Source organism: Zea mays, chromosome 7, assembly GCF_902167145.1.
Source record: "Zea mays cultivar B73 chromosome 7, Zm-B73-REFERENCE-NAM-5.0, whole genome shotgun sequence".
Classification (NCBI taxonomy): Eukaryota; Viridiplantae; Streptophyta; class Magnoliopsida; order Poales; family Poaceae; genus Zea; species Zea mays.
Window position 1 is genome coordinate 113,587,556 of NC_050102.1, and position 20,215 is coordinate 113,607,770.

Consider the following 20,215-nt stretch of genomic DNA (forward strand, 5'->3'; position numbering starts at 1 on the left):
ACATCAATTGCTCCCTCTGCCCCGCAAACACTCGGATAAGCAAACCGATCGCCGCCCACCCTAGGCCTATCGTCGCGCTTCAGTTGTAAAGAATGGAACTCCAAACTAGTCCCTAAATCCTAATAGAATGTTCTTGTGTTTCTGATTGTATCAAATTCGATTTGACTTTAAGGACATCATCCTAATGTTTTTATTGCTTCTTTGAATCCTATTGACTACGCCTTGACTGCCGCATAAGCTAAAAAAAACTTTTCTAAGTTGAAGCTATTGAATAACTATTTGAGGTCACTAATGTACTAAGAAATATTAAATGGTTTGGTCTTTGGCAACCTTTTGCATTGAGAAGCACCTGTTGGATGGTATTGATACTGACTCTATCATCACTGACTTTGCATCTAGGAATGTTAGAAGAAACTTTTAAATGACCTCCGTGTTATAATTTTGTCAGTATTATAGTTGCAATTGTGTATAATCTTGTTATGTTTATTGTCAATGGGCCCCTATTTTTGTCCCGTCCAGGGCCTCCAAATTCTCAGGGCCGGCCATGCTCAAAACCCTTGTCAAAAAAAGACACTCAAACCTGAAAAAACACAATATTGTATCCGTGTGAAAAATGTTTCAGATAATATATCTCTAATACTACAGCTGTCCAAAAGAAACAAGCTATCGCAAGCATTATAACTAACGGGTTAATTCTGACAAATGGTTAGCTTCCGGTTCAAAGACAGTGGAAATAAAATTCTATTTCCATTAAACATGTTCTTCTGAAGTTGTGATAGTAAAGGCACTTGCCAAACAATCATATCACATATCCATTGAACACATGCTTAAAATAACAATTGTAAGCACACCCAGACAATCCAAATTGACGCAATGCTGACTATTTAGGATGAACTATAGGTAAAAAAAAATAAGTGATAAGTGATAACTATACTACTAGAGTTCTAGTTCATTTTCCAACAGATACATACAAACCTCTCCTACCAAAATAACATGTATGCTTTAATGATCCTGAACAAAGCAGCAGTACAACCTTACTATCATAGTTCAGCAATTAGCACAAGGCTTTTAAAAAAATAGAGTCAAGCCACCATGCTAGAACAATGTGGCAACTGGCAATATTTTGACAAGCCGTCCAGCACATCTTAGTAACACTGAAGTCAAACTGATAGCTCAAATCATTGACAACAAAAACTAAATTATTCTCTACACTGTCATGTACCAATCCAACCATGGTACAAAAGTATGAAACTACCACAAATCGTATTGTATCAGACTGCAATCAACCATGCTGTGACACCTAGACTAATTAAGGGCACTCAAACACGGAAAAACTTCAAGATACATACCAAAGCTTTTTTTTTGTTAGTACCATTGTTAAGAAAATGATCAACTTCCAGTTCACAAGCAAATGTAAAAAAATACTTTCACATAACACGGTTGTGTGATAGTAATGGCAACTAACAACCAAATCACTTATTCATTGAACTGAGCGTCAAGGATGAACTTAGAAAATAATGTTTATTTACATTAAAAAATTTAAGTCAACATCCATCTGACACATAACAGATAAGCTCTAAGCAATTCCTATAAACCACCCTTAAGATAAGTAGATAACATGTATACCTTGATGATGAAAAGATAAACGAATTCCATACAGAGGTGCAAGTAACAACTCAAATAGTTGACGGATAATGCTAAGATGGAATTAACACGCAACAATGAGAAGAAAATAGCAATGATTAAGTCAAGTCTTCAGCAGCAGTCAACTATTACGCATCATCCGCCATTCAATGTACAGAAACCATCCAGATTATTGAGGAGCCATTGGCAATTTTGCCATTATCATTTGTGGGCTTCGCCAGTATGCCATCGGACCCACAAATCATAGACACAGACGGTCCCACCAGTCATAGACACGAGATGGCATAATAACAAGCAGCCAAATTTGAGAGTGGCAAAACAGCAAATTTCTCGATTATTGAGATTAGTCTTCCGATGCTATGCACCCAACTGGATAAGATAGTTCAGAACTCAATTTGATACACCAAGCTACTCCCAAACCATTACCACCATAGGATTCAATTTTCATGGTTTAAGACTCAGACGGCTTCCCAGTCACTGCAGCTGCAGGAGCAGGACTCATCTTGGGGGCCGTCCACGCCCACGCTTGACATGTACAGCACTGGCATCAACAACAACGTCTCGAGCTGCAGCAGGTTCACCTCTGGGATCTTCCACGGCGACCTTGGCCTTCTTGGGCGGGCGCCCACGGCCACGTGGGCTGAGCATGCCGCTGGTGGCCTGGTCAGTGGCCACATTGATGGGGTCCTTGAGCTTTGGGGGGCGTCCGCGCCCACGCTTCACAGGCACGGCATTGCCATCAGTGGTGACGACGGAAGACGCAGTGGGAGCTGAGTCCTCGGCGACGGGGTTCTTGGGTTTCGGCGGACGTCCGCGCCCGCGCTTGACAGGCACGGCAGCGGCGGCGACGGGAGCTGTAGCGGGCTTACCACCGTAGCCCTCAGCAACGGGGTCCTTGGGCTTCGGGGGCCGTCCGCGTCCCCGCTTGGTATGAACAGGGTTGACATCAGCGCTGACAACGGGAGCTGGAGCAAGCACGTCAATGTCGTCGACATCAGCGGTGACAACGGGAGCTGGAGCAGGCACGTCAATGTCGACGGCGTCAGCGTCGATGACGAGAGGGGAAGCAAGCAACACATCGTCACCAACGTCCAACACGCCAGTAGACTCCTCGGCGGCGGCGGGGCCCTTGTGCCCACCGGTGCTCAGCGGGGAGGCTTCGTCCTCGTTGGGGAGGAGATAGTTGTTCCTGAGGAAGGCGAGCTCACCGGTAGCCTTCATGCGGGCGAGGTGGCCCGTGAGGACGGCGTTGTGCTGGGCAGGGAGGTTGGAGCCGTAGCTGCCCTTGATGTAGTCCGAGATCGCAGTCTTGTTGCAGCCGTTCTCGAGTCCCAGCGCCCGGATTGCCTCCACGATCATCTGCGCAAGCGAGCGGCCGCAACACGGCCGAGACGGTGTGCGTGCCCACGACCGCGAGCAGCACAGTAGCAAATTAAAAACATACCGAGGACAGTTTGGCGCCGCAAACAAAATGTAATGGGAGAATCATACCTCAGGGTAGGATGGGAGCCGGGGAGGAGGCGGGGAAGGGACGGAGCCGTCTTTGCCGGCCATGGATCCGGCGGCTCGTTGCGGTGAGTGGGGTTTGGAGAAGAGGAAATGGGGGTTTTCGGTCGGTGAAGCCGTAAAGTTAAGGCCACGGGGAAGACGAGAGGAGCGGCGGCACTGCAACTGCTTGTGGGCCTAACGAGCTTGAGTGAAGTCCTGGACCAACCCAACAATCTATCTCTACCAACCTTATTTAAATTTCATTCTCTAACAAATATTGCCTGAACTTTATAGAATTCTTTAAAATAGTATATCCTCTATATCATCTTTTTCTTCAATAATATCCTCTAAATTTGCTCCTCTATTTTTTTAACAATTATATGAATACAATTTGAACTTACGCAAAAAATAAGTATATTTAATTTTTTAAATGTAATATTTTTCGAACTCATATTCTCACGCAATTGAAAATGATTTTTGCAATTTAAAGTTTGTTATTTTATTCATATATTTAGAAGAACAATGCAATACTACGATATCGAATATATTTGTTCGTGCCCGGAAAAAATTGTTTGTTTTTCATATATATGTTGCCATTCCAATTAATTTAAAAATTGGGTCGTACGTTAACAATCAAAATGTGTGCTCTCTTCAAAACGAGTTCGTACCACAACCAACGGTCCACCGCACCTAAGTGGGTCGCACACCAAGGTTTACAAAACCGATAAAAACCGGCGGTTAATCGGTCGGTTTACCGAAACCGCCGGGATGTGGTTCCGGTTAACCATCGGTTTTTTTCAAATTCGTTCCAAATTCAAAAAAATTTAAAAAATTCATAAAAACCGAAAACCGTCGATAAACCGTTTTTGGGACCGGTGAACCGTTATTTTAGACCGGTAAACCGACATTTTTTGCCGGGAAACCGGATTTAATGCCACAATTAAGTATTTAATGATCAATTTAGGTATATATTAGTCTTGTTTAATGTTATAAGCTATATGTGAAGATGTTATATGCTATATATGAAAATGAATCCCGTAGCTCAAGTCAAGTTTAGGCATTTAGTGGTCAAATTTTGTTTCATTTCCTATCCAAGATGGATTCCGTGGATCAAGTAGCTTTAGTTCTTCTAATAAGTATCCGTCTGGACAAAACTCAATCTAGAACCCTTAGCTCCAGTTCTTCTGTATGTGTTCCTAAGATTTGCTGATCAGAAGAAACGTTCAACACTTGGTGAGGTGCACATGCAATACACAAACACCAAACACACATACAGGTATATTTTTTGCTTTGTGGATAAGTATTTATTTGTCGTTCTTGTTTTCTCGATAATGTATCTCATATCTATTGTCGGGGACCATAATTAGGGGTACCCTCAAGACTCCTAATTCTCAGCTGGTAACCCCATCAGCACAAAGCTGCAAAGGCCTGATGGGTGCGACTAAGTCAAGGATCGGTCCATTCGAGGGACGCGATCACGCCTCGCCCGAGCCCAGCCTCGGGCAAGGGCAGCCGACCCCGGAGGATCTACGTCTCGCCCGAGGCCCCCCTCCAGCAACGGACACACCTTCGGCTCGCCCAAGGCCCGGTCTTTACCAAGAAGCAACCTTGGCCAAATCGCCACGCCAACCGACCAAATCGCAGGGCATTTAATGCAAAGGTGGCCTGACACCTTTATCCTGACGCACGCCCTCTAGTCGACAGAGCCGAAGTGACCGCAGTCACTTCGCCGCTCCACTGACCGGTCTGACAAGAGGACAGCGCCGCCTGCGCCGCACCGACTGCTGAGCCACTCGACAGAGTGAGGCTGACAGCAGCCATGTCCGGCCCTAGGCGTCATGGGAAACTCCGCTTCGCCCGACCCCAGGGCTCGAACTCGGGCTCAGCCCTGGAAGACGACGAACTCCGCTCTGCCCGACCCCAGGGCTCGGACTCAGGCTCAGCCCCGGAAGACGACGAACTCCGCTTCGCCCGACCCCAGGGCTCGGAATCGGGCTCAGCCCCGGAAGACGACGAACTCCGCTTCGCACGACCCCAGGGCTCGGACTCAGCCATGGCCTCAGCCGACGGCCTCCGCCTCGCCCGACCCGGGGGCTCGGACTCGACCTCGGCCTCGGAAGACAGACTCGACCTCGGAGGAGCCTCCACATCGCCCAACCCAGGGCACGAACCGACCACGTCAACAGGAGGCGCCATCATTGCCCTGCCCCAAGCTGACTCAGGCTGCGGGGAACAAGACCGGCGTCCCATCTGGCTCGCTCCGCCAGACAAGTAATGATGGCGCCCCGCACGCTCTATGACAACGGCGGCTCTCAGCCCCCTTACGGAAGCAAGAGGACGTCAGCAAGGACTCGACAGCCCCGACAGATGTCCTTCCGCCAGGCTCCAGCGCTCCTCCGACGGCCACGACACCACACGAACCGGGTGCCAAAACCTCTCCGGCTGCCACGATGGCATGTACTTAGGGCGCTAGCTCTCCTTCGCTAGACACGTTAGCACACTGCTACACCCCCCATTGTACACCTGGATCCTCTCCTTGCGCCTATAAAAGGAAGGACCAGGGCCCTCTTAGAGAAGGTTGGCCACGCGGGGAAGGACGGGACGGCGCTCGCGTGAGGCCGCTCGCTCCCTCCCACGTGGACGCTTGTAACCCCCTACTGCAAGCGCACCCAACCTAGGCGCGGGACAAACACGAAGGCCGCGAGATTCCACCTCTCACGCCTGTCTCCCTCCGGCTGCCTCCCCCCTTCGCGCTTCGTCTCGCGCCGACCCATCTGGGCTGGGGCACGCGGCGACAATTTACTCGTCGGTCCAGGGACCCCCGAGTTTCGAAACGCCGACAGTTGGCGCGCCAGGTAGGGGCCTGCTGCGTGTTGACGAACAGCTTCCCGTCAAGCTCCAGATGGGCAGTCTCCAGCAACCTTTCCAGCCCGGGATGGTGCTCCGTTTCGGGAGTCTTGAGTTCATGTCCCTCGACGGCAGCTACGACATGATACTCCTTCCCCCGCCGTGCGACAGCGACAATGGCGGCCGACAGCCCGCCCGCCGACGGCGGAATCGACGACGTCTTCCCCGCGTGGTGGAAGAACAACATTCGAGCTCACCCCGTCCCCTCCCCCGCCGACGGAGGAGGAGGCGGGGCAACCAAGGCCAAGCAGGAGGCGGCACCTCGTCGGCTGTCGAGCGAGTCGACAGCGCCGGCGCCCCAACGGGGGGCACGTCGGGCATCGACCTCGCGTTTGAGACGAAGACGAGCGCCGTCTCCCCGCAACATGCCAATCCCAAGCAAACGGACGACGCCAGCACGCTCGTGATGGACTTGCTGGGCATCACCCTCGTACCTGAGACGATGGTGCAGTTAGTCCCTGACGTGACTTCGTCACCACCCGTCGACCAAGAGGTACCAACCGATTCCCATCTCATGCCTTTTGGATTCAGCCTCGACCCGCCAAGCGACTTCGCTTTGGTGGGCGCTCTCGTAGAGGCGAGTCCAAACCCTCTGGGGTATCATATGCGGTCACCCTAGGACCGGCTAACGGACGTCTCGACCTACAGGCCCTCGGGGTCCGAGGAAGATGACGAGCCCGACTTCTGTTGGGATTTCTCCGGACTTGGTAACCCCAGTGCCATGCGGGACTTCATGACCGCGTGTGACTACTGCCTTTCCGACTGTTCCGACGGTAGCTGCAGCCTCGGCGACGAGGACTGCGGCCCAAGTCGTGAATGTTTCCACGTCGATCTAGGGGGTCCCTCTGAAGACAACCATCTTGGTATGCCGGAGAACGGTGACCTCCCTAGGCCTGTGCCTCGCGTTGACATCTACGGGAGCTAGCTGTGGTCCCCGTTCCGGCGGGGGGTCATGACCCACAGCTCGAGCAAATCCGCGGGGTGCAGGCCAGGCTCGACGAGGGAGCAGGAACACTTGAGCCGATCCGCCGGGACGTCGGGCAGGAATGGGCGGGCCAACCTCCGGCCGGAGAAGTGCGTCATCTCCCCCAGGGCTTCCAGCACCGCATCGCCGATGATGTCAGGGTGAGGCCGCCACCCACTTCCGGTGGAGTCGGCCAGAACCTGGCTGCAGCGGCAATGCCTCTCCGCGCGATGCCGGAGCCATCAACCACCGAGGGGCGGCGAATTCAGGGAGAGCTCAAGAATCTTCTGGAGGACGCCGCGGTCCGACGGGCCAAAAGCTCCGCCTCCCGAAGGCAGGGGTACCCCTCGGAACATCGTGCCGCGACTTCCCGGTTCATGCGGGAAGCCTCGGTCCACACCGGGCGCACGCGCAACACAGCGCCTGCGGCACCGGGTCGCCTCGGCAACGAGCACCATCACCGCAACCGTCAGGCCCACCTCGACGAGAGGGTGCGCCGAGGCTACCACCCCAGGCGTGGGGGACGCTACGACAGCGGGGAGGATCGGAGTCCCTCGCCCGAACCACCCGGTCCGCAGGCTTTCAGCCGCGCCATACGACGGGCGCCGTTCCCGACCCGGTTCCGAACCCCAACTACTATCACAAAGTACTCGGGGGAGACGAGACCGGAACTGTGGCTCGCAGACTACCGGCTGGCTTGCCAGCTGGGTGGAACGGACGATGACAACCTCATCATCCGCAACCTCCCCCTGTTCCTCTCCGACACCGCTCGCGCCTGGTTGGAGCACCTACCTCCGGGGCAGATCTCCAACTGGGACGACCTGGTCCAAGCCTTCGCCGGCAATTCCCAGGGCACGTACGTGCGCCCTAGAAACTCTTGGGACCTCCGAAGCTGCCGACAGCAGCCGGGAGAGTCTCTCCGGGACTACATCCGGCGATTCTCGAAGCAGCGCACCGAGCTGCCCAACATCACCGATTCAGATGTCATCGCGCGTTCCTCGCCGGCACCACCTGCCACGACCTGGTGAGCAAGCTGGGTCGCAAGACCCCCACCAGGGCGAGCGAGCTGATGGACATCGCCACCAAGTTCGCCTCTGGCCAGGAGGCGGTTGAGGCTATCTTCCGGAAGGACAAGCAGCCCCAGGGCCGCCCACCGAAAGATGCCTCCGAGGCGTCAACTCAGCGCGGCGCCAAGAAGAAAGGCAAGAAGAAGTCGCAAGCGAAACGCGACGCCGCCGACGTGGACCTTGTCGCCGCCGCCGAGTACAAGAACCCTCGGAAACCCCCCGGAGGTGCCAACCTTTTTGACAAGATGCTCAAGGAGTCGTGCCCCTATCATCAGGGGCCCGTCAAGCACACCCTTGAGGAGTGCGCCATGCTTCGGCGCCACTTTCACAAGGCTGGGCCACCCGCGGAGGGTGGCAGGGCTCGCGACGACGATAAGAAGGAAGATCACCAAGCAAGAGAGTTCCCTGAGGTCCGCGACTGCTTCATGATCTACGGTGGGCAAGCGGCGAACGCCTCGGCTCGGCACCGCAAGCAAGAGCGTCGGGAGGTCTGTTCGGTAAAGGTGGCGGCGCCAGTCTACCTAGACTGGTCCGACAAGCCCATCACCTTCGACCAAGCCGACCACCCCGACCGCGTGCCGAGCCCGGGGAAATACCCGCTCGTTGTCGACCCCATCATCAGCGACGTCAGGCTCACCAAGGTCCTCATGGACGGAGGCAGCAGCCTCAACATCATCTACGCCGAGACCCTCGGGCTCCTGCGTGTTGATCTGTCCTCGGTCCGGGCAGGCGCTGCGCCTTTCCACGGGATCATCCCCGGGAAGCGCGTCCAGCCCCTCGGACAACTCGATCTTCCCGTCTGCTGTTGGACGCCCTCCAACTTCCGAAGGGAGACCCTCACGTTCGAGGTGGTCGGGTTCCGAGGAACCTACCACACAGTACTGGGGAGGCCATGCTACGCGAAGTTCATGGCCGTCCCCAACTACACCTACCTCAAGCTCAAGATGCAGGGCCCCAACGGGGTCATCACCGTCGGCCCTACGTACCGACACGCGTTCGAATGCGACGTGGAGTGCGTGGAGTACGCCGAGGCCCTCGCCGAATCCGAGGCCCTCATCGCCGACCTGGAGAGCCTCTCTAAGGAGGCGCCAGACGTGAAGCGCCACGCCGGCAACTTCGAGCCAGCGGAGACGGTTAAATCCGTCCTCCTCGACCCCAGCAGCGACGCCTCCAAGCAGATCCGGATCGGCTCCGAGCTCGATCCCAAATAGGAAGCAGTGCTCGTTGACTTTCTCCGCGCAAACGCCGACATTTTCGCGTGGAGTCCCTCGGACATGCCCGGCATACCGAGGGATGTCGCCGAGCACTCGCTGGATATCCGAGCTGGAGCCCGACCCGTGAAGCAGCCTCTGCGCCGATTCGACGAAGAAAAGCGCAGAGCCATAGGCGAGGAAATCCACAAGCTAATGGCGGCAGGGTTCATCAAAGAGGTATTCTATCCCGAATGGCTTGCCAACCCTGTGCTTGTGAGAAAGAAAGGAGGGAAATGGCGGATGTGTGTAGACTACACTGGTCTAAACAAAGCATGTCCGAAGGTTCCCTACCCTCTGCCTCGCATCGACCAAATCGTGGATTCCACTGCTAGGTGCGAAACCCTGTCTTTCCTCGATGCCTACTCAGGGTATCACCAAATCAGGATGAAAGAGTCCGACCAGCTCGCGACTTCTTTCATCACACCCTTCGGCATGTACTGTTATGTCACCATGCCGTTCGGCTTGAGGAATGTGGGTGCAACGTACCAACGGTGCATGAACCATGTGTTTGGTGAACACATTGGCCGAACGGTCGAGGCCTACGTTGATGACATCGTAGTCAAGACGAGGAAAGCCTCTGACCTCCTTTCCGACCTTGAAGTGACATTTCGATGTCTCAAGGCGAAAGGCGTGAAGCTCAATCTCGAGAAGTGTGTCTTCGGGGTTCCCCGAGGCATGCTCTTGGGGTTCATCGTCTCCGAGCGGGGCATCGAGGCCAACCCGGAGAAGATCGCGGCCATCACCAGCATGGGGCCCATCAAGGACTTGAAAGGCGTACAGAGAGTCACGGGATGCCTTGCGGCTCTGAGCCGCTTCATCTCGCGCCTCGGCGAAAGAGGCCTGACTCTGTACCGCCTCTTAAGGAAAGCCGAGTGCTTCACTTGGACCCCTGAGGCCGAGGAAGCCCTCGGGAACCTGAAGGCGCACCTCACGAACGCGCCCATCTTGGTGCCCCCCGCTGCCGGAGAAGCCCTCTTGATCTACATCGCCGCGACCACTCAGGTGGTTAGCGCCACGATTATGGTTGAGAGACGAGAAGAGAGGCATGCATTGCCCGTCCAGAGGCCAGTCTACTTCATCAGCGAGGTACTGTCCGAGACCAAGACCCGCTACCCACAAGTTCAGAAGCTGCTATACGCGGTGATCCTGACGCGGCGGAAGTTGCGACACTACTTCGAGTCTAATCCGGTAACTGTGGTGTCATCCTTCCCCCTGGGGGAGATCATCCAGTGCCGAGAGGCCTCGGGTAGAATTGCAAAGTGGGCGGTGGAAATCATGGGCGAAACGATCTCGTTCGCCCCTCGGAAGGCCTTCAAGTCCCAGGTCTTGGCGGACTTCGTGGCTGAATGGGTCGACACCCAGCTCCCAACAGTTCCGATCCAACCGGAACTCTGGACCATGTTCTTCGATGGGTCGCTGATGAAGACAGGAGCAGGTGCAGGCCTACTCTTCATCTCGCCCCTCGGAAAACACCTACTCTACGTGCTACGCCTCCATTTCCCGACGTCCAACAATGTGGCTGAGTACGAGGCTCTGGTCAACGGGTTGCGCATCGCCATCGAGCTAGGGGTCCGACGCCTCGACGCTCGCGGTGACTCGCAATTCGTCATCGACCAAGTCATGAAGAACTCCCACTACCGCGACCCGAAGATGGAAGCCTACTGCGATGAGGTTCGGCGCCTGGAAGACAAGTTCTATGGGCTCGAGCTCAACCACATCGCCCGACGCTACAATGAGACTGCGGACGAGCTGGCTAAAATAGCCTCGGGGCGAACAACGGTTCCCCCGAACGTCTTCTCCCGAGACCTGCATCAACCCTCCGTCAAGACCGACGACACACCCGAGCCCGAGAAGGCCTCGGCCGAGCCTGAGGCACCCTCGGCCCAGTCCGAGGTACCCTCGGCTCGGCCCGAGGCACCCTCAGCCCAGCCCGAGGCACCCTCGGTTCGGCCCGAGGTACCCTCGGCCCCCGAGGGTGAGGCACTGCGCATCGAGGAGGAGCGAAGCGGGGTCACGCCTAATCAAAACTGGCAGACCCCGTACCTGCAATATCTCCACCGAGGAGAGCTACCCCTCGACCGAGCCGAAGCTCGGCGGTTGGCGCGGCGCGCCAAGTCGTTTGTCTTGCTGGGGGACGGGAAGGAACTCTACCACCGCAGCCCCTCAGGCATCCTCCAGCGATGCATCCCCATCACCGAAGGTCAGGAGCTCCTACAAGAGATACACTCGGGGGCTTGCGGCCATCACGCAACACCTCGAGCCTTTGTTGGAAACGCCTTCCGACAAGGTTTCTACTGGCCGACGGTGGTGGCTAGAGATGTCAATGGGTAATTCCCCATCGGGTTATAGCATCCCAGACCCATTCCCATCATGTTTGATACATCCCCATACCCATACCCATACCCATCATGGGTACAAAACTCATCCCATACCCATCCCCATTCGGGTTTCGGGTCCCCAATGGGTCCCCATCCCCAATTAAGGAATAACTAGGTACTAACATCTAGCACAAAACTATCCAGATTTCATACATCACCACATCGGCAAACACTCATCTATGAACAATTATCCATTCATCCATCCATCAGAAAAGAAATCAGTACTTGGGACCAATATAAGAAATGAAGTCTGCCGGGTTTGATGGTCGACTCGGCCTCAACTCATTCATACAAACAGGACAGGTGTACGCGTATGAAATACCCATGGGTAATCGGGTTCGGATTATTGCTTCCCAAACCCATACCCATTTACCCAATGGGTGGAGATTTTGTCTCATATCCATACCCATGGGGACAATTTTTGTCCCATACCCGTACCCTAATAGGGGAATTCCCCATGGGTTATCGGGTATCGGGTCCCCATTGACATCTCTAGTGGTGGCCGATGCCACTAGAATTGTCCGCACCTGCGAAGGGTGTTAGTTTTACGCAAGGCAGACCCACCTGCCCGCTTAGGCCCTGCAGACGATACCCATCACCTGGCCTTTTGCTGTGTGGGGTCTAGACCTCGTCGGCCCCTTGCAGAAGGCACCCGGGGGCTACACACACCTGTTGGTCACCATCGACAAATTCTCCAAGTGGATCGAGGTCCGACTCCTAAACAGCATCAGGTCCGAACATGCGGTGGCGTTCTTCACCAACATCATCCATCGCTTTGGGGTCCCGAACTCCATCATCACCGACAACGGCACCAGGTTCACCGGCAGAAAGTTCCTGGACTTCTGCGAGGATCACCACATCCGGGTGGGCGACCTGGTGCTTCGGCTGCGACAAGACGCCCGAGGGTGGCACAAGCTCACGCCTCCCTGGGAAGGGCCGTTCGTCATCGCCAAAGTTCTGAAGCCTGGAACATACAAGCTGGCCAACAGTCAAGGCGAGGTCTACAACAACGCTTGGAACATCCAACAGCTACGTCGCTTCTACCCTTAAGATGCTTTCAAGTTGTTCGTATGCCTCGTTCCTACGCAAAGTTTAGTCATCAAGGAAGGGTCAGCCTTGCCTCGGCAAAGCCCGACCCTCCCTCGGAAGCTAAAAGGGGGGAACCCCCTCTGCGTCGAAATTTTCCTCGAAAAAAGATCCTTTCTGCCATAATGTCTTTCGTGCTTTTCGACTACTTCGAAAGTGGATCCTGAAAACGACGAAGTACACGTAAGCAGCCAAGGCTGACCGAGCCGAGGGACTCCTACGCCTCCGGGATACGGATACCTCACTCATCACCTTCTGCGATAAGTAACTCGCGTTCGGATAGGTGATTCCGCGGACCGAACAAGTCTTCACGCTCGAAAGCTCCTCTACCGAAGCGATTCTTCGGGCCTTCTCGACTGCGTCGGTGACAGAACCCTATGGACGGGCAAGAGTGCGCGTAAGCGGCAAGGCCGACTGAGCCGAGGGATTCCTACGCCTCCAAGATACGGATACCTCACTCATCGCCTTCCGTGAAAAGCAACTCTCGCTCGCACAGACAATTCTGTTACTGACGAAAAAGTCCAGATACTCGAAACAAGGGGAAAAGAAACGCAGCTTTACAACACGACGATTGTGTGTTTGGGCCTCGGCAGCCGCAGAAAACACACACTACAAGATAATCCGATCCTGCAGGCTCGGATCTTGACAGTTGAAGGGACCAGCAGCACCCTCGGCGTCAACTACACCTTCGGCGAGGTCCGACCCAGCCTCGGACGGCGACGCGGTCGGAGGATCTCCACCCCGAAGGACGACATCAGCACCACGCCCGGGCCACCGCCGCCAGGGTCTTCTCCAGGAACCCGGCTTGAGCAGACGGCTCGGCCGGCCACCCCGAGGCCTCGGCCAGCTGTCCCCCGAAGACATCAGCCCGGCCCGAGGCCTCGACAACTCAATTTCGGCGTCGGTCCCGTCAGTGGACGACCCGGCCAGGCTCTGGCCGACCAAGTCTTCTTTTCGAGCCAACTCTGCCTCTGTTCGAGCTGACACCGCTACTTCCGGCTTCGGCTCATCGAAGAGCAGCCGAGGGGTTCCTTTAACTAAGCAAGAGAAGCCTCGGACAGCAAGGCCGACCGAGCCGAGGGGCTCCTACGCCTCCGGGATACGGATACCTCACTCGTCACCTTTGCACGGGGCGACTCACGCTTGGTGAAGCGGTGCTGTTAGCCGACACACGAGTCTTAGTGCTCGAAATGAGGAAAAAACACGTCTCCGTGCCGAAAATACACACATGTTCAGGCCCCGACAGCCACAATGAACAAAACACCGGCATTCAAGGTGCCATTACAAACGGAACTCCGGTTCCGTCCCCGCGGGTATGAACAACCTCCACACCGGGGAGCCTGCGGGGCGACAAGTTCCGGGCGACTCGCCAGCGACCTCTGCAGCAGCAGCTATGGTCCCAGGACGGACGCGGCCACCGGAAGACTCTCGTTCGCGTCCCCACTCAAGGGACGCGAACCAGACATCAAAGCCAAAGAGCCGGAGGCCGGCCCGTAGGCGGCACTGACGACCTCGACGGTGGGGAAGCTTCCCCCGGCTGCCACCACGTCAGCACCGACGACGGCGTTCGCCTCTCCCCCAACGCCGCACCGGCGAACGCGGGCCGCTCCAAAGCACACCGGCAGGTCCTCACTCCCGTCCTCGCCACGAAAACAAGGAAGAGGGCGGAATGTTGCATCCTAGCTGGGCAGCAACAGTTCGCCTTCCCCGGCATGGCTGGAGGACGCCTCCTCCACAGAGCTGGGGGATGGTTTCCACCACCAGAAGCTGGAAGAGGAGGTGGCCAGCCGACCCGTGCAGGAGGTAGAGCCCCGACTCGCCTCGCTCTCCGCCCCAGCAAGGATGGTAAGCATCCTTGAAGCTGAGGGAGGGGCAGGGGCCGCAACCCGGCTTGCTTCTCCCCATCCAGGGGCTAGTGGTCACCGTCTTAGGTGACCACCGGCGAGGGGGTGCAGCCGGGCCGCGTGATGAAAATCCTTGAAGCCGAACAATGGCTGAAAGGTACCAACTCCCACAGAGTTGCGTTCCTCCAACGACAAGGCGGAAGGATTGCGGGTGTCCCCCATCTGGGGGCTCGGAAGGTGGAAAGATACGATGCATAAGGGAGCGCGAAGACATGGTCGCCTTTCAAGGGGATCACCCTCCTTTTAAAGGCGACTCTCCCTACTTGCGTCCCCAGCCGTCGTGGGCTGAGTCTTCTCCAACACACTCCAAGGTCCTCCCCCTACGGCGTGGGGGCTGGGTCCCACGCGTCATGCAAACTGGCCCAGGGCAGAAGAAGCCAAACCGCCGCGTGCGGTGCACGCAACCGCCCAGCGGTTACAAGCATTCCTCCGCTTTCGCCCAGACCAGCGGGTGAAAGGGCGGACAGCCGCGCAGGCGGCATGCAACCGCGCCAAGTGGGCGCGCCCCTCCGACTTCCAACGCACCCAGCATGGAGGCCCAGGCCCACGCGTAATGCAACCGGCGCGCCGGTTGCTACGTGCGAGCAACTGCACCGCCACTCGCACCACTACCACGCCTCCTCGACTGCGGAACCAGTACCGCGACTCGAGGCAACCCTGCGTACGACCCAATAGGGCCAGCCAGGCGCGACAGTCAATACGGCCAAAAATGGGCCGGCAGTAATGGCGGTGGCAGGCGAGCAGGAGCAGCGGTCACGTCGTCAGCCAAGCTCACGTCACCTCGTGGGACAGCGAGAGAACCCTCTCTCACAGCGTGAAGACGGCGCGCCCGTGTTCCGTTCCTCGAACGGCTTGCGCACGCGCAACGGCCGCCTCACGAACCACTCGCCCCGTCGCATTAACTCCGCGGCGGGACAGGCGGCGCCTCTGGCAGGGGAAGCGAGCGACACTTCGCCTCCGCCATAATGACCGCGTCAAAAAAGGTACGCCACGTCATTCGATTTCGTATCCTTTTCCTTTTCCTATTTCTCTCTCTTACAACAGGGACCGGGAAAGGGGGATACCCCGAAAAGGATCCTTCTCCGTGAAGGAAACAGGTCCCGAGCCTCCCTACTGATCAGAGGTTCAAAGGCTGGCCCCTTGGAGGGGTTTAACAGCCGCCTCAGAGCGCGTGGGCTCCGCACCCACTACTGGTCAGAGGTTCGAAGGCCGGCCCCTCGGAAGGGTTCAACGGCCGCCTCAGGCCACTCGGGCTCCGCGCCCACTACTGATCAGGGGTTCGTAGGCTGGCCCTCGAAGGGTTCACAGCCGCCTCAGACACAGAGCGAGGGATGACCCTGGGTACGTTCGATACATAACCAAGGCTCGGGCTACACTCCCGAGGTACCCTAGGACATTTCCGAGACCAGCGGGAACGATCTCGTAACAGAATCCCATCAGAGGGAGGCATCGAGCCCTCGGACCCCGTCGAAAGGGGACCGGGTCCGGCAGATCACCCACAGGTACTTTTGAGCGCGCCTCCGGGCCTCTAGCCGACCCCTAACAAATGGGGCACGGGCGTCCACTCGGATTACCCGCCAGCAGCTCACCGGAGACACCATGTTCGGCGCCCTCCGAGGGCAACATGGCGCTTTCCCCCCCTCCTCCTTGCGGAAAGGCGACGCAGGGGCGTATGTAAAAAAGTCGAGTCTGTCCTTGACCGTCCTCTCGCCCTGTGCAGAGGCTCGGGGGCTGCTCTCGCAAACCCGGCTCCGGCCAGACCGTTGACAGCGTCAACATACCATCCCGAGAACTTGGGACCCGACCGTGCACCCGGGCTACGGCCAGCTCGCATGAGGGAACGACCAGACCAGCCGAAGCATTGCGTGAGGCATTAAGACCTCGGAGGAGTCAAACCACTCCTCCGAGGCCTCGGGGGCTACACCCGGCGGGTGCGCTCGCGCGCACCCACCGGAACAAAATGCAACCGAGAAAGGCTGGTCCCCTTGCAAAAAAGTGCGACAAAAGCCTCCAAGCGAGTATTAACACTCCCTTCGAGGCTCGGGGGCTACTGTCGGGGACCATAATTAGGGGTACCCTCAAGACTCCTAATTCTCCGCTGGTAACCCCCATCAGCACAAAGCTGCAAAGGCCTGATGGGTGCGACTAAGTCAAGGATCGCCCGAGGCCCCCCTCCAGCAATGGACACACCTTCGGCTCGCCCAAGTCCCAGTCTTCACCAAGAAGCAACCTTGGCCAAATCGCCACGCCAACCGACCAAATCGCAGGGGCATTTAATGCAAAGGTGGCCTGACACCTTTATCCTGACGCACGCCCTCCAGTCGACAGAGCCGAAGTGACCGCAGTCACTTCGCTGCTCCACTGACCGGTCTGACAAGAGGACAGCGCCGCCTGCGCCGCACCGACTGCTGAGCCACTCGACAGAGTGAGGCTGACAGCAGCCAAGTCCGGCCCTAGGCGCCATGGGAAACTCCGCTTCGCCCGACCCCAGGGCTCGGACTCGGGCTCAGCCCCGGAAGACGACGAACTCCGCTCCGCCCGACCCCAGGGCTCGGACTCGGGCTCAGCCCCGGAAGACGACGAACTCCGCTTCGCCCGACCCCAGGGATCGGACTCGGGCTCAGCCCCGGAAGACGACGAACTCCGCTTCGCCCGACCCCAGGGCTCGGACTCAGCCCTGGCCTCAGCCGACGGCCTCCGCCTCGCCCGACCCTGGGGCTCGGACTCGACCTCGGCCTCAGAAGACAGACTCGACCTTGACCTCGGAGGAGCCTCCACATCGCCCAACCCAGGGCACGGACCGACCATGTCAATAGGAGCGCCATCATTGCCTTGCCCCAAGCTGACTCAGGCTGCGGGGAACAAGACCGGCGTCCCATCTGGCTCGCTCCGCCAGACAAGTAATGATGGCGCCCCGCACGCTCTATGACGACGGCGGCTCTCAGCCCCCTTACGGAAGCAAGAGGACGTCAGCAAGGACTCGACAGCCCCGACAACTGTCCTTCCGCCAGGCTCCAGCGCTCCTCCGACGACCACGACACCACACGAACCGGGTGCCAAAACCTCTCCGGCTGCCACGATGGCATGTACTTAGGGCGCTAGCTCTCCTTCGCTAGACACGTTAGCACACTGCTACACCCCCCATTGTACACCTGGATCCTCTCCTTGCGCCTATAAAAGGAAGGACGCTTGTAACCCCCTACTGCAAGCGCGCCCGATCTGGGCGCGGGACAAACACGAAGGCCGCGAGATTCCACCTCTCACGCCCGTCTCCCTCCGGCTGCCTCCCCCCTTCGCGCTCCGTCTCGCGCCGACCCATCTGGGCTGGGGCACGTGGCGACAATTTACTCGTCGGTCCAGGGACCCCCGGGTTTCGAAACCCCGACATCTACAGACCTATCACTATCACTATGACGGATTGGAACAATATCACGATACTTCCAACATGTCTAGGTACTATCACTATGACTCGAGCTGAACATGTGAGTATTGTGAAATAGTTAACCTATGTGTAATTGCCTTGTTGGAGAGTTATAAAAGAACTTGTATTTGAGTATTGCGAAGTTCGCTGGTTGTTTGTTGCATTAGAACTGGAGTTTGTGGTTGCATATGTATGTTATTTTGGTGAACACATGTCGTGTAGATCAATTAATATTTACTGTGCAATGTGAATTGAGCAAACTACAAATAAATCTTGTCAAAAAATTTCATTTTTTCTGTAAAAAACTGTAAAAACCGGTTTGTTTCACGGTTAACCGACGGTTTAGAGCGGTTTCTCACCGGTTTTTCATCGGTTTTCCACTGGTAAACCGTTTTGAATTCAAATTGATTTGAATTGGTCAAACCGGTCATTTTTACCGGTTTTCACCGGTTTACCGACGGTAAACCGTTACCGGTGGGTAGCGGTTTTTATAGGCTAAACGGTTTTGTAAACTGTGCGCACACTCAAGAGGTGCTGAGGACCGGAAGAGGCCGACAAATTTTATGGGAAGAGACAGAGGACTTTGTTGGAGATTGTTGGAGACGTAGGGGCGAGTTCGATGTGCTAAATATAACGGATATGATAGTTTATAGGACCTTGCTGGACTATGACTCGTCAGCCCTCTTACGATTGCACCGTACTGATTGGTATGACTAGTCTAGACTAGATAAGATCTAATTAATTTATTTTGGACTAGATCATGATTGTTACTCTAGGGTGGGATAAGTATGCTTATTCGGACAAGATGAATCTATAAGGATAAGATAGAATCTTTTAATACGAGATGATCTATAAGACAAATCTGTTTTTTATGGGGGATATTCTATCTTTCTAAATATATTTTTGTACATATGTATATTTACATGCAATTGTGGACATTACTCCACAACTAATTACACTCAATCAAAGAACCAAATCAAACATGTATCATAAGAACGGACATTCAAGCATATAGATACCTACAAAAAAATAGTTTTGTTTTTGTTTCTAAGATTAGGTCTCATATTCCTGAGGGTCACATTAGGTAGAGGATTTCAAAGTGTGAAATCCACTTTTGTCTTTAGAAGTGAAACCGTAAGAATAATCGGAGTAAAGCAGCAATAGATTAGAAAAGATTAAGAAAAGTTTAGAAGGAATCAGAGTAGCAAAGGTAAGTAGGTAAGGGTTATACAATTCTATCTAGGTTACGTCACACAGTCAACATTCCGCTGATACCACTTCTGTCACACCCGGGTTTTAGGGACCCGGGCGCGAACATAATCACCAAGTATGATAGGATCAAGTCTCACACATATGATGACTCATGGTACAGAAACGAATGCCACATATTTACTATATAAGTTCTGTACAAAATAGTTAAATAATTACATCATACGAAGACAACGATCCAGCAACCATAGTTGACTGGGAGACGACTATTGGAACTTGCTCTCCTGGGCAAGTAGATCCAACGGAAAAGTGGAAAGAGTGTATGCAAAGTTTAACGTGGGATGGCAATAGCTCTGTTAATCTAGCCTCTCAAGGGCACTGTACGAGGGTATTTATAGGCACTCGAGTGACCACCCGTCCCTTGTCAAAGACGTTTATGCCCTCGAGTACCCGGTCTATCCTCAGAATATTCTCACGAGAGGAGGTTACAGACTATCATTACAGAAAAGGCTATTATAGAGGCGAATCGTAATATTTTTATCCGCACGGGGCCCGTTATAGTGGGTCGAATCCCACTTGCCCCCCCCCCGACGCAGTGAGGACGTGGGACCAGTAGACTTCGACAGACCCTTCGTCTTGCAACGGAGAGGACGAAGCGGGACCGCGCCGATCTTCATCCAATTGGTGCCTTCGGCTTACTCGGGCGTGCTCTATGGATGTGGTCTTCGTCGGTGTAGGGAGGCGACGAAGGCATCGAGCGAAGGGTAGCGTGTTCGCCTTCGCCCCAACAACGACAACCTAGATCATTCATGAACTCATCATAACATCCTTCACACGCCTCCTCCTGTGGTACCTATTCTTGACCTGGGGGATGTGAGTACAGCAAGGGTGAGC

General features: G+C 55.3%; 1 protein-coding gene across 1 annotated transcript; it reads right to left on the reverse strand.

Annotated features, from left to right (window-relative positions):
- Positions 1–1,744: 1,744 nt before the first annotated feature.
- Positions 1,745–3,219, reverse strand: LOC100383173 (uncharacterized). The gene is given in 2 exon segments (NM_001175838.1): positions 1,745–3,003; positions 3,136–3,219. Coding segments are annotated over 2 exon segments (924 nt in total). The 5' UTR covers positions 3,199–3,219; the 3' UTR covers positions 1,745–2,142.
- Positions 3,220–20,215: the final 16,996 nt, after the last annotated feature.